The sequence below is a fragment of the Mycena indigotica genome (genome assembly GCF_014461135.1).
Source record: "Mycena indigotica strain 171206Taipei chromosome Unknown Mind.scaff0001, whole genome shotgun sequence".
Taxonomy (NCBI): domain Eukaryota; kingdom Fungi; phylum Basidiomycota; class Agaricomycetes; order Agaricales; family Mycenaceae; genus Mycena; species Mycena indigotica.
Window position 1 is genome coordinate 3120138 of NW_023503000.1, and position 14872 is coordinate 3135009.

Consider the following 14872-nt stretch of genomic DNA (forward strand, 5'->3'; position numbering starts at 1 on the left):
TCTTGACTGGAGCTTGTGCCTAGTGCTAACAGTGTTTAGTATGTCGTCCGACTCATTGTGGATACCGTTTTATGCCACTGCGACATCCATTGGCGCGTTTGTTGTCCATTCTCTCTGGCTCCGAGCGAAACACTGGAAGGGTCCGGTGGAAGACGACGATAACCGCCAATCCACAGCTAAATCCCTTTCCGAACATGTCCAGCAACATGGCGGCATGACGATATTCGGCTTCAATGCAGCACGTCTCGTTACAACTCTCGTCTTGTTATGTCTCTCGATATTTTCGCTTGCGTTGGATTCAGAGCAGGAGGGGAACAAAAGTGGAGGCGCTTTCGCGGGCATGGCGGTCAGCGGAGCACACTGGGTGATGACCTGGACCTTTGTGCGGCCCTCATTCGTTTCTCTTCTCAACTAATGCAACTGCAGTTTTACGCGTCGATTATGACCATCCTCACGCTTGTGACGTCTCCGGAATCGAGTCGTCTGGCCGTCAAGCATCTCAACTTGGTCTTATTCCCGACCTTTTGCGTCTTCTTTTATCGGGACATATACCCACTGTTGACGTTGAAGCTGCAACCCCTTGATGCCGCCGAAGGCTTACTTCTCTGGATCAAGCTCACCTTGCTATTTGTTGTGGCGGTTGTAATTCCGATTACAGTACCTCGAGAGTACATTCCTGTCGATCCAAAGGTGCCTTAGCAATCGTGCAAAAAGTACTATCATCCTAACCTCGGCTCATCTAGAACCCATTCCCGCCATCGCAAGTCACTCCAGAGCAGACCGCGTCCATACTGTCTATCGCGGTATACTCATTCCTCGACCCCATCATCTTTCTTGGTTATCGTGTGCCGCACCTCAGCTATGACCAACTCCCCCCGCTGGCCGACTACGACCATGCAAAAAACCTCAAAAAGCACGCTTTCCCTGTATGGGTCCGGTCCTTGACAAGTTTCTATTACTAATGTGAATGCAGTATATGGATGTTTTTACCAACAAGAGAGGACATATCTTCTGGCAGATTCTGTTGACCTTCTCTGGGTCTTTTGTGTTGATGGCTGTTGCTCTTCTCATTCATGGGTTCGCTGGGTTCATTTCGCCAATCGCGATGAACAGACTACTCAAGTAGGTTTCCCGACAAGCTGGGCGGCGAGGGCCAATATTTTCTAGCTACTTGGAAGGCTCTTCAGAAGGGTTTCTCATGAAGCCTGGGTTCTGGATCCTTTTGCTTCTTCTCGGCCCTGTCATTAACTCACTTGCATTCCAATGGTTCATCTTCGAATCGGTATGTTATTTTAATTTTTTTTCTTGCAAATTGATTTGTCCTTCATAGACTCATGTCGCCAACCAATCGACATCCATTATCACGCAACTTGTTTTTGAACACGCTCTGCGTATTCGCGTCAAAGCAGACGTTAACGACAAGAATAAAGACTCCGCCAGCGATAGCGACAAAAAGCCATCGAAAAAGACAGACCAAGACAGCAGTCTACTCGGAAAGCTGACCAATCTCGTATCCAGCGACCTCCAAATGATCAACGAGGGACGGAATGTGATGTTTCTGGTGGTTTTGGTGCCGATCCAAATCATTGGCTCCGTCTTCTTCCTCTACCAGGTGCTGGGATGGAGTGCATTTGTCGGCATGGCAGTCATGGTGGCATTGCTCCCCGTGCCAGGATACATCACCAAGTTGGAGCAAAGTGAGTTGTTCATCCCTTCAAGACCCGTCATTAAGCAAAGGCCAGCTGCTCAAAAGGCGACACTCGAAAAGAAGGATGCCCGTGTACAAACTGTCACAGAGAGTACGCTCTAATTCTTTTCAGTTGGTTCTTCGAGCTGACATATCTAGTTCTAAATGTCCTTCGCATGGTGAAGTACGTGATCATGGTCTTCAATGGCCGACAACTTTTAACTCAAGCATATTAGAATGTTCGGGTGGGAGAAGCAGATGGAAGGGAGAATCGAGGAGAAGCGCGAAGACGAACTCAAACAACTGTGGAAGCGCAGGATGCTTGATCTTTTCAGTAATCTAGCCAAGTAAGTCCAGGTCTATTCTGATGACGTCGACCGAATTGTTGAAGCACTATCATCCCGATTCTAACCATGATCACAACCTACGCAACCTAGTACGTTGATATTCTATTGGGGGGATGACTTTGCTCAATTTGCCTCTTTTGTTCAGCGTTGAGGCTTTAATCCAACCCCGGGACTCATTCGCTGAATTCTGACAGACTGTTATCGCTAAACAAGATCTGAGTGCGGCAATCGTCTTGTTCGTCTTGATTCCAAACATATCCATTGTCACTCAAATCATTTTAGCTCATCCATGGCTGTCTTCGACCTCCTTCGGAATCAACTGTTCTTCTCCTTCTACACCCTTTCGGTCGCTGTGAACGCAAAAGTCTCTCTGGATCGTCTCAATGACTTTTTACACAAAGTATTTCCCCTATCCCTGTTAGAATCAATGCCTGAATGATTTGTAAGACCGAACTTCTCGATTCCCTTGGCAAGTCAACTCTGGACGAAGACCGACGAATCACCGCAGGTGTCCCAGCTTCGAACAGTATCGGATTCAGAGACGCTACATTTTCCTGGTCTGCGGATGAGGCCGAGGTCGATGGAACAGTGACTCCCTCAAGCCGTCGATTTTTATTGAAGATCGAGGGAGAATTATTATTCAAACCAGGAGTGGTCAATCTGATCATTGGACCTACTGGATCGGTACACCCGTTGGACGTCTTGTTTATTCACCGTTGACATTCAATCCCAGGGCAAAACTTCGTTGTTGATGGCTCTACTCGGTGTGTAATTTGCTCTCGGTCTTACATCTTAGCTAATACTTCTCCCAGGCGAGATGCATTTAGTCCACTCATCTCTGACCTCATGGCACAATCTCCCTCGAGGCAAAGGTGTTTCATATGCTTCTCAAGTTTGTTCATCGTCCGTTGGGATTCTCATTGCTGACCGTGACCAGGAAAGCTGGGTTATCAATGATACCATCAAGGTATTTATCAGTTTATCTCCCACCAAATTCCTTATCCAGAAAACAGAACAATATCTTATTCAATGCCCCTTATAACGAGGCTCGTTACAAGAAAGTGCTAAATCAGTGCTGTCTCGAGCGAGATCTCGAACTCTGGCAGGCCGGGGATGAGACTGAAGTGGGTGAGAAGGTGAGTTGACTAAGTAGTGGTCGCGGTAGCTGAAGGTTCATTCGATGTAGGGTCTGACATTGAGCGGCGGCCAAAAGGCCCGCGTCACTCTCGCTCGTGCCATTTACTCGGACTCTGCGATCATCTTATTAGACGACATTCTCGCGGCACTCGATGTTCATACTGCGAAATATATAGTGTCGTGAGTGTTGTTTTGAATGTTCTGGATTGACCTAACGCTTGATATTCAGAAAATGCCTGAAGGGCGACCTGATTCAAGGCAGAACCGTTATCCTGGTGACCCACAATGTTGCCCTCACAAGCCCGATTGCCGGCTTTGTGGTCTCTCTCGGTCTCGATGGCCGTATTCTTAGTCGAGGCTCTGTCTCCGATGCCCTGGCGAATGACGAAGCGTTAGCCAAGGAAGTCCGCGAAGAAGAAGAGCAGCTCGCCGCCGCTGATAAGGAGATCGACTCTCAAGTCGTCGCAACGGAGGACTTGGCGAAGAAAGACAAGGGGAAATTGATTGTCGCTGAAGAACTTGCGATTGGCCATGTTAGCTGGTCTGCACTCTCGCTGTACCTTCGCGGGATGTCAGGCTCGCACCAGTTCTTCTTCTGGTCCGTATTGGCGGTCTTGATAATTGCTGGCGAAGTCGGCGTAACGCTCCAAACGTGGTATTTAGGATTCTGGGCAAGGTTAGTTATTAGGTTCTTACCCATCATTGGCTCAAAACTGCGATAGCCAGTATGGTGAAGGCGTCGTCGTGCCGGTGTTCAAGTACGTGCTGTGATCCCGTGCCCACCTTGTTTCACTGACTGGACTAGGTACCTGGGTGGCTTCGGTGTGGATGGCGCCCTTGAAATGGTTCAGAACTCACTTCAATCTAGGCATCATCTTGGCCGTCAGCTTTATTCTCTTCGCGATCACCTACGTCTTCTATGTCCTTGGCTCCTTCCGTGCCTCAAGAAGCCTCCACAAACAACTTATAGACTCGATTCTTGGAACAACTCTACGGTCAGCTAATTTGTCCGTCGACAGTGCTTGACCGAAGCTCAAATTATTGTCCCAGATGGCTTGACACAACGCCAGTGTCCCGCATCATCGCTCGGTGTACCGTTGATATTGGAGCTGTGGACAACTTCTTAGCCGAAGCACTTCGGGCTGTCTTGAGTATGTGCAGTTATCTTTCCAATCTTACAACGCACTCATCCGTTCAGCCATTTCCGTCGCAATGCTCACCAAATTTGCGGCTGTTGTTTTCTTCGCACCCGTTTTCTTCATTGGTGGCTTATTGGTTGGCGTTATCGGCATGGTAACTGGAAGAATATACATGGGTCAGTGAACAAGTACAACACCAGCACATCACTAATCCAAGCTCAGCTTCGCAGCTCTCTGTCAAGCGTGAGCAAAGCAACGCTCGAGCCCCTGTCCTCGCTCAGTGGGTTATCTATCTTATCATCATCACGTGGGATCTGATCATATCTAGCTTTGGTGCGACCATGTCTGGCCTTGGTATGCGCTTACCACTGATATGTCATATGTGCTTACACTATTCTGAGTGTCCGTCCGCGCATATGGCGCTCAGGATGCTCTAATTGGCATCTCTCAAGAACGCATCGATCGGCTTACTCGGGCGACACGGACCTTCATGAACTTGAATCGATGGGTAACGGTGCGAATCGGTAAGCCATATTTATTCCTAAGGGAGCTATACTCACGGCGGTATAGATGTGCTTGGTGGGCTTTTCGTATGTCTGTGACCGCTATTCGGACAACCTGCTTATGCAAAAGTATAGGCGTCATCACTTGCCTACTATGTCGTATATCTCACCCATGAGCGGGCATTCAACGTTGGTTTCAGCTTGAACATGGTAAGACCCGTCAAAACATGATATTTTTGTTTTCTTACCCAATTCTAGGCCCTTGGTTTTGCGGAGTTGATTTTGTACCTCGTCCGTTTGCTCAACATGTTTGAGGTCCAAGGCAACAGGTTCGTCTGTTAAATGGTACACGGTTTCAACGGTTAACTTTGCGTCGAAGTGTGGAGCGAATTCAACAATACCTGAATATCGAGCAGGAGCCTAGGCCGACAGCTTCCGGTGTACCCCCGGCTTACTGGCCAGCAAGCGGGAATTTGACTGTCGAAAATCTGAAAGCCAAGTATTCGCCCGATGGCGAGGAAGTTTTACATAGTCTATCGTTCGAGATCAAGTCGGGAGAAAGAGTTGGAGTCGGTGAGTGAAGATAGTCCGAAGGTGTACATAAGTTACTCAGATATGCTGCTCAAGTTGGTCGCACCGGCTCTGGCAAGGTCCGTATCTTTGTTAGGACTCATTCCCCTTGGCCTGATCAATATGACCAGAGTTCCCTCACGCTCGCTCTCCTCCGCTGCATTCTCACCGAAGGAAACGTAATATACGACGGAATCCCCACCTCCAAGCTCAACTTGGATGCTCTTCGCTCGGCAATTACCATCATCCCTCAAGTGCCAGAACTGCTAGTCGGGTCTTTACGCTCGAACTTGGACATCTTCAACCAATTTGACGACGCGACGTTGAACTCGGCGCTCCGGGCCGCTGGATTGGCATCACTGCAAGCTGAAATGGAAGCGGATAACGAAGGACGGTTGACTTTGGATACGGAAATCGCTGCTGGAGGTGCAAACCTATCGGTCGGTCAGAGGCAAATCATCGCTTTGGGTGAGTGTTTTCCCCTTTGGCCTTAATTTTCATTGATGAGTTCAGCACGGGCAATCGTTCGCGGAAGCAAACTGCTCATCCTGGATGAAGGTGCGTGAAAATATCTTTCAGGGAATGTTGCTGATTCTCGCTACTTTCAGCGACCTCTGCAATCGGTGAGTCTAATCTGGGGCAACGTAGCAGATGCTGATGACCTCATAAGACTACAAAACGGACGCTGTCATTCAGACGTCGCTGCGGACAGAACTTCCTCCAGACACGACACTGTTAACTGTTGCGCACCGATTACAAACAATTATGGATGCAGACAAAATTGTGTGTAGCTCTTCACTACTTGCCCGGTTAACTACTAAGCATTGCTTCAGATGGTACTTGATGCTGGTCAAATTGTACGTCTTCTCCCGTTCATTTGCTTCACTCAACAGTTGTCAAGGCCGAGTTCGACAGCCCAAGAGTCTTATTGGAGAAGGAGGGTGGGCTACTCAAGGCTCTCGTCGACGAGTCTGGGGATCGAGACGCTTTGTACGACATGGCAAAGAAATAGAAGAGTAAGACGAGCTAAACGTGATATATACCCTGTTCACTCCCTGGACTTATGGTATCTCCGTAACGGTGCGGTAGTATGTAGCTGCTGCTGCGGAGACCAAGTTTCGCGCCACGGCTTTTGGAGACCGTCAGATTCATTCATTGGATACTTATAGACATGAGGCTAGTCGTCGTCTCCTTCCTATCTTTCTCCATTGCTCCTCATGTCGCTACCGCTGCCATCGACTTCTGCACTCACCTCAAGTGGAATTGGAACCACCACCACATGTTCGTTCCCTCGTCTGCCCTTCCATTGTGGCCCTGATCCCATATATCGAAAGTTGGATCGACCGCGGTTGTAACTGAGGGTAAATTCTGAATGAATCAAGCTTGCCAACTCAAGGACATAATCAGTGGTCGCGACAGTAACGGTGCCGTCTCCAAGCTCGAGTAACGAGTCTAACGCTAGTGGTGGCGCCAACAACGGACTGTCGTCTGAAGCAATCGCTGGGCTGAGTCTTGCCGCAGGCTTATTTGCGGGGTCGGTATTGGTGTTGGTGTATTACTTGCTGCGGAGACGGCGTCGGCGAGCAGTTCGGAGACGGGTGATGGGTGACCGAAGTTGGGAACCGGAAGATGAAGGACTGCTGCAATTCCCAGGTCGGAATTGGGTTTGGGTTGTAGATGAATGCTTCGCTCACCTTTCTCTCAGAGAAATCCATTCCGTTACAGCCCGCGCTGCCACCCAGAGTCGCGAGAATAATCGAATGGGCCCAGAATACGCGGCCTGGCCCTATGTCCATATCCTCGTCGACAATCGCTTCGGAGAGTGTTGCTTCCTTAAGCAGAACACAGTCTGCTGCCTCTTCTCGTAGTGCGTATTCGCAGTTGAGTGCCGCGCATACTATTCGGAGGTCAGAGGATGGTTTTGGTGAAGGCGGGTTGGGGCTAGCGCGACGACCAGAGTTGGAGCGGATAAGCGAATAGCTGGGTTTTGTCTTTCTCGGATTGGATGTAGGGCATTGACACTATTAGTGTATATTTCGACTATTGCAGCTGGGGGTGGTCGTTCAAGACAAGCTTGTGATCGAAGCTCCTGATCGCATCAATATGCCCATCTCGTTGTCAAGTTGTTGGACTGTTGAGCTCGAACCTCTATAGAGTCTGTGCAACGGCACGCCGTCATGGGCAGTGTCGGCGGCTCATGACTTCCTTATAGCCTTACTCGGGATGCGTCTGCCCCCCACCCGCTGCGCTGACCATGAACTCCCCCGACTACATCTCTTTGCAGTGGACGACTGTTCAGTATAATGTGTTTGAACTCGTTGGGCAAACTGCTGCCTTCGGTATGTCTTCACATCTACACTGCTCTAGGAAAGATCTCAGAGAAGCAGGAGGCTATACCGTCCTGATATTCCTCTCAAGCAGGATGTTTATGTGAGTTGCTGCTTTAGCTGCTGCTTTTCACCATAGGTCACTGTGCTGAACACGCAAAATAGCAAACGCGGCATCAAGACGAGGCTCAACCGTACTCTTTTGGCTGGCAGTCTGTTCATGTACCTCCTCTCTACGGCGTACTTTGCCTACACTGTTGTCAATGTTGCCGACCGGATGAACATATTCCTTGATGTTGCTTTGAATAAAAGCATTGGGCTACGAGGCTCATTCCACGATAACATCACAAAGTGGTCTCCCCTCTTCAATGCCGTCGTTCTTGTCAACGTGCGTATCAAAGCTATCTTCTCTGACTGACTGTTGATTCACTTTCTTCGAATAGTACGTGTTCAGCGATGCTGTTGTTATCTGGCGATCGTGGATTATCACCCCTGTCCAACACCGAAGGTGGATTGCGATTCCCGTAACACTGGTCTTCCTAGCTTCAGGTGAAATCGTTCCATCCTCTCATAGTCGAATTTCCTAACAAGCTTCCCAGTCAGCGTCATCAGTACTATCGTCTTCAGAGCCATCGCGTTTGTTCAATATCCTTTGGTGCCAGTCCCTAAGGATACTTTCATCGACCGTGGGATCAACGTTCTTCAATTGCTGAGCATAGGACTGTCCTTGCTCTCCAACATCTCTGCCACATTCGTCGTCGGAATTGTTGCTATGTAAGCATTTATCTTTCCCACAAACAAGGGTATATAATGACAAAGGAACAGCCAGCACCGCCAAACGATCAGCGCTGCATTTATTACCGCCAAACACACGCGGCTTACGAGAGGCGAGCGTATTCTGCGCCTGCTCGTTGAATCCGGGCTGCTCTACTGCATATCCGGGGCAAGTGCTACCCATAAAATTATCTCTCTCTCTGCTCAACTGACAACTCCTTCACAGCTCGTCCTCGCCGTTTTTTGCTTCATCCGCCTTCCGCACGGCACGCTCGGTGACATCTACACGCCTGTGACAGTCCACATCTCTGGCGCATATCCGTTAATCGTTTTCCTCCTGATCAAGGAAGAAATGTCACTCGACAAGACAGAGTTTACGCTTGTCTTGCCCACTTAGGCCCATTCGGAGGCGTTTTTTATTTGCTGTGATTCAGTATCGCGGATTCGCGTGATCAAGGAAGAACATGTCGAGCTGGCGGGTCAGATAGAGCGCTGGCCATAGGCAAGACTCCGAGTCCCCATGCCAGATTAGGCCAGCATATAGTTCCAAATTGATGTCAATAACAGTAAATTATGTTCGACATTGTTTGTCGGTTGCTGGTCACAAAGTGACATCTTTGCCTATCTTTGCTCACTCTCCGAAACTCAGCCGACTGCAGTGTTCAGATTGCCTTGCTCTTTGTGAAAGAGCAGACAGATCTTACCATCATCTCTACTCACACCCTGCGCATACTCCGTCTCAACCTGAAGTTTGAGCTGTCACCATATGCGGCCGTTGAGCGTTGAACAGTGCATGTGGAAGCCAAGCTAAACTCAAGCTTCAACCTAGGCGGCTTTCGTCCAGGAATAGTCTGTATGGCAACTGCAGGCCTGGCAATGTGCACCTGGCCGCAGTGCTCTTGCTAGAAAGCCGACGACAGTTTGTTTTGCAACCCAGCTACAAGATTTTGGACGAATTGTCTTGCCCTCGCCTCAATCACGTCGACGGAGCTATGGCGCAAGCAGTCTCTTGGCTTACGAGGGGGGGACTGTTCCTCCAGGCTGTTCGGCTTTCACGATGATATATCGGTTCCAACACAATTCCCGCCGAAGATTATCAACGTCCAGCACATCTTTTACCGTTTCTTCCGTTGGGACCAACGCTGCAATGCGGTCCTGTCACCGCTGTCCTTCTACCATAGTACCAACAAATAAATGCCTCTCCTGGTGGAAGTTGACTTGTTTACTCAGAGTGTTGTTCGTCAGCCAACGAATTGTGTAAGTTCCACATCGCAGGCTGGTTCGGTTGTTGAACACTGTTCTTGACAGTCCTGAACGCTGCCTGGGTCGAGTAGCCAGCCACAAGAAGAGGCAAAGAATAATTGGATGGCGACAATCCTGTGGTCAGGTCCATCGCGGGAGCCTCAGTGTCGTTGTGTAGATGGAACATCTCCAATGCCGTCAGCAAAGATTGTCCGGTTTTTGCGGAAGCCTTACCATCGATCCATTGCCTTCTCTACGTTAACATTTAACAGTCAACAAGCTCATATGGTCCCATCTGGAATGTGAGTCTGCCAGTGTAAAACCGAGATTGACCACTAGTGCTGACATCCCAGGATATAGAGATTCTCGCACTTCAGAGGCGATAACGATAGCCGAAGTCTGCTTCGAACGTTCAGTTCAACCTTGGGCCATGGCAGGTCACCTACAATGTGTCAATAGAACAAGGCTATCTTCTGCAAGCAATGAGAAGCCTCGGCAACAAGCCAATCCATCTGAATCATCAGGAGAAGGATTTTCACTGCAGGCTTACAAAGAAATAGCGAGAACGATGACTGGCATTGAGCGAGCCGCTCTCCCCTGATGCCCTCCAACCTTATATCAGAAAGCAAAGAAACTCTATTATAGCAAGGCACAAAGCGGTGACCCGTTTCCTCTTCCCAGATTGGCTTATTATTGCTGCATGCGCAATCAAGCTCGCTTCTTGAACGGCGCCGGACAGGTCTTCCCCATCATTCCACAACCACTGAGGCTCGAGTCGTAGCTTTTCGAATATAATGTCAACTGAAAGAAGTCTATGCAATGAACCCATGGAAGACAGCACTCAACTGGACACCCATCTCTGAATCTTCAAGAGGCTGAACTCGGTACTGACTTTGAAGATTTGCGTTGCCTCAAAATGGCTAAACCCGGCTTGCCATTGACCGCCCGACCCGAGTGTTGGGAAATCAATGATCGTCGCGATCTCACTATCCTTCCGCTCCTAACCGTCATCTTGGTCATTTCTTATTACGCCCTCCTGCTATTTTGCTCATCAAGAAACGATGAATAAATTCCAAGAGCAAGACTTTCCTGTCCACAATGCCTCTTCCTGTCGTCACCTATGTTCTGGCCGGCTGGGTGAGCTTCTCAACCTGTCTCGATTTTTACTGAACTTGAACGGCACCTAGGACCTGGGTATTGTCAGGGGAACCCCTGATGCCGTCACTTGATCCCATCAAGCGCCGCGTCTCCGCTCGCGTCTCCGCTCGTGTCTCCGTGTCTCCGCACCCTAACACTCTCCCTCCCTCCACTGCCTGCACCACATCCCACATCCAGTGATCCCGAGTCTTCGACTTCCCTGGCCACTCCCCTCCGGAAGTCCATCCGGAATCACCATCATGGATCACTAACGCCATCGGAGACCTCTCCGGATGTGGATGCACCACTTCCCTCCGAGACCTTGAGCTTATGGCCTTCTAGCCTCTCCGGGCTGTTACTTATCAAGGTCTCCCTACCATCTCTATCCGCTGGACCTCTTGGGTGTCCCCAACCTATGTCAGCATTCGGGCTTACGTTCGGATGACTGAGCTTTGCCATGGCTCCGCTCTCTACTCCGCCACCACGGCCCCCGTCATCGGGTCTTCCCCTGGGTGAGGCCTACTGCCGTTAAGGCTCGTGCCTACTGCAGCGCCCCAGGCTGCACGCCCTCACACCTCCACCTCTCTGGAGACGTCCGGGGACGTCTCCGAGTGACCCCCTGTCGCTACCCTCCAGTGGTCATGGCTGGCCGCCATTCCCATTGGTCCTCTTCGACACTCCCGGCCCTTGGGCTAGACCAGACTCCTTCCCTTTCCGCTCCACGCCTTCCCTCTCCGTTTCCGGCCGTCACGTCACGGTCACACACCCGGAGTCGATTCCGATTCCGATTCCGATTCCGGTTGTCACGTCACGGTCACAAGCGGAGACGCCCAGAGGCAGCCTGGACCTCCCGAAGCCCTTCTTGGGCCTTCTAGGGATGCCTGGGCCCCTCCCTTGGCATCACGGTCCCAAACCTGCCTCTCCGGAGCTTCGAGGGCTACTCGACACTCACCTAGGGTCTATTAGCAACACCTGACTTCTCCAACCCGTCATCCGTCGCTACGCAGTCACTCTATCATTACTCCGGTCACTAGTATATAGTAGTACACCTGGGCAGAGGGCTCCTTGGCTTGTTCTCTAAGGATTCCCCCTCTGCTCAGGTGAGTCTGTAGCGTCCCTTCCTGTTGTAGTAGTTCACTAAGGATTCCCCCTCTGCTCAGGACTCTGATTTCGAGCCTCGCGAGGTTGCCCTTACAGGTATCTGTGGTGAACTTTTGCTGCAGGGCGTGGTTATAGCGCAGATAGCGCACTACTTCAGTCTTTATCACTCCGATGTGCCTGCTCTTCGCATGTTCGTTTTTGGGCTTCTGTTCCTCACGGTACTGAAGTCGATGCAAATGATGTGCGTGTCCTGTTACTGGAGTTCTGTTTAGATGACTGATGTTCATGCAGCGCTGTTATGTGGGTCCAGAATGTGCAATACTTCATGGACCCTGGCGCAGCGGCTGCCATGTTCACAAGACACTGGCTGAAGCAAATCAACTTGGGTGCGCATATCGACTCGTGTTTTTCTCTTTCCCTATCTAATGCATCCCAGGATTCAGCGGCTTGATAACGTTTTACGTCCAGGTTTTTCTGTGCCAACGTCTTTGGGTAAAGCTTTCTCATTTGACTCTTATGCCGTCCAACTCGAAACGTTTGCAGGTCCTTGGCAAAAACATCTACATCTACATGATGCTAATGACTGTTTTTACTTTCTCTTTTGGTGCCTTTGTCGCGGTATGCAATGGGTCCGCGTTCTTATTTGTGACTTGATGTTGCTCAGGTTGCCTTCACGTTCAATGACAAACCTGAGCGGATAAACTGGAGTAAGTATTCTGTCTTTTCGTTGCGTTCTTGCTGAACAATTCGTCAGTTTCAATTCACCTTGGAGTTGTCTTTGCTGGGGACCTCTTGCTTTGTAGCTCAACGGCCTACTTCCTGCTGGTGCGGTGCCATGTTCCGCCATCGCTAATACTGAACTGAGCATGACCTGGACAGAAACACTCCAAACAAGTTTTGCCGCAGACTGCAGGAATACTCAATGCGATCCTCAAACTGACGATCCAGAGCGCGGTGCCCGGAGCTATTTGCGCTATGGTCAATCTTGTCACCTCCCAAACCACCGACAAATCCAACCAGGCGAATGTCTCTACCCTCCTTTCCATCATCTCCACCGACCTGCTGCCAAAACTCTACACGATCAGCGTGATGTGGACTTTAAATTTGCGGCGCGCCATACTACTTTCGCGGTCGACTGGACACAATACGAGCAGTAACGAGGGCCCCAGCAGTGGCCGGAGGAATGTCGGCCTTAGCGGTGGCCGGGGTGTCGAGCTCGGGACATTTGGAAAGGTCCTGTCACAAACAACACCAATTCAGAGGATGCCAGTTGGCCAGTGAAGGCAAGCAAGAAGCACCGTGAAAGGATATCGTAAAGATGATGGAATTCGAAGACTGGGGTACAAGACGAAATCTACTCTACTTATATACACTACTACCATGTGTTTACCATGCCTAATACGAGAGGCAATGACGTCATACTTTAGCCATGCCTTTACGTGCTGTTTGCCTCATGTCCAACTCCATGCTGTCAATCAACATCAGCATCGACATCTGATGATACAATCACCATCTTATCGTCCATCTTATCTCCTCCTTGTCTTATCTTATCAACCAGGGCCAAAATAAAAGGTTTAAAGGGCGAAGAAAAAGGGTTTTTAAACCCAGGGTTTGACATTACCCCCCTTCAAGGTCGACGTCCCTCGTCGACAGAGGGCATTAAAGCACGTTCATCATCCACCCCCCCTTCAGCCTCCACAAAATGGCCAGTCTGATAATTAAACAGTTTCCGGGACGGGTATGGGAGCTTCTCTTTGCGTCGGCTTTATAGCGTTTGACCAGGTAATCCCAATGACCCTGGGCAAGGACAGGCACACTACGGGTCTTAACCACTGGGTTCTTCTGGTTGAACTCGTCTAACAATTCTTGAGAGTTCTCAAGCCTTTGCGCCGTCTCCCATGTATCCTCGCTATGCGGGTATCCCTTCCACTTCACCAGATACTGCCAACCAACGACCACGCTTCCGCTTCTTCATAATCTCCTCAACCTCCCACTCCTCGTGATCATCCACAATGTCCGGTGGCGGCCTTTCTTCTTGCCGGTGGGGTGGTGGCTCATGGTAGGGTGTCAGCTCTGTCTCATTGTAGACTGGATGAGCCTGACTGGAACCTGGCATCTTGAGTTCGTATGCCGAAGGTCCAACCTTTGCCTCCACTTTGAATGGTCCCACACGTCGATCATTGAGCTTCTCGGATGGTCGGTTCTGTTGCACTTTTGACCCTTCAACGTACACCTTGTCTCCGACTTTGAACTCAGGTGCTGGTACACGTTTCTGGTCATAGTACTTCTTCATCCGCTCTTGGGCCTTCTTAATTGCCACTGTTGCATCCTCACGCACACGCTGCATCTTTTTCGCGAATTCTTCTGCTGCCTCAACCTTAGAGTCATATGGTCCTTCGACGCCTTTCCAGGGATGGTACCCATGATCTAGGAAGAATGGCGAGACCTTGGTCGAAGCATGAGCTTTGTCGTTATAGGCGAACTCGGCCAATGGTAACCATTCCGACCAGTCTGATTGGTGGTGGTTGACATAGATGCAGAGATAGTGTTCAATCTCTTTGTTCATCCGCTCTGTCTGACCGTCGGTTTGAGGATGGTATGCCGTGCTTGGGTTCATCTCTGTTCCCAGCAGCCGATTAAGCTCACGCATGAAGTCGGATACATAACGGGGGTCTCGGTCTGAGATTATCTTCCGAGGAACCCCGTGATATCGCACAATCCGATCGCGTGTCAAGCGTGCGATTCCCTCGCTGTTGATCTTGATGCTCACGGGCTCGATATGGATTCGTTTGGTAAACAAGTCGACCCAGACTTGGATAGCTGTAAAGCCATTACTTTCTGGTAGTGGGCCGATGTCAGGGGAACCTCCCTTTCGGCCCCTCGGAGACGCCTCCGATTCTGGTCCGAC

At 50.0% G+C, this 14872-nt stretch overlaps 2 protein-coding genes across 2 annotated transcripts; both read left to right on the forward strand.

Moving 5' to 3' along the window:
* Positions 1 to 40: 40 nt before the first annotated feature.
* Positions 41 to 6395, forward strand: MIND_00091000 (ATP-binding cassette transporter; the record flags this gene model as incomplete). Its single annotated transcript, XM_037357864.1, has 36 exons — positions 41 to 382; positions 427 to 690; positions 744 to 926; positions 974 to 1122; positions 1168 to 1282; positions 1331 to 1697; positions 1743 to 1799; positions 1847 to 1871; positions 1924 to 2034; positions 2317 to 2434; positions 2482 to 2718; positions 2768 to 2798; positions 2847 to 2926; positions 2972 to 3001; positions 3048 to 3170; positions 3221 to 3351; positions 3401 to 3847; positions 3894 to 3929; positions 3977 to 3993; positions 4040 to 4166; positions 4222 to 4322; positions 4370 to 4486; positions 4533 to 4590; positions 4639 to 4664; positions 4712 to 4834; positions 4881 to 4900; positions 4949 to 5023; positions 5072 to 5142; positions 5193 to 5386; positions 5441 to 5463; positions 5515 to 5851; positions 5897 to 5941; positions 5992 to 6006; positions 6054 to 6166; positions 6217 to 6240; positions 6285 to 6395. 36 exons carry the CDS (start codon positions 41 to 43, stop codon positions 6393 to 6395), a joined length of 4443 nt encoding a protein of 1480 aa, XP_037225774.1.
* Positions 6396 to 7637: 1242 nt separating this feature from the next.
* Positions 7638 to 8881, forward strand: MIND_00091100 (uncharacterized protein; the record flags this gene model as incomplete). Its single annotated transcript, XM_037357865.1, has 7 exons — positions 7638 to 7722; positions 7771 to 7813; positions 7876 to 8098; positions 8154 to 8259; positions 8310 to 8484; positions 8536 to 8653; positions 8711 to 8881. The coding sequence occupies 7 exons, from the start codon at positions 7638 to 7640 to the stop codon at positions 8879 to 8881; spliced, it is 921 nt and encodes a 306-aa protein (XP_037225775.1).
* Positions 8882 to 14872: the final 5991 nt, after the last annotated feature.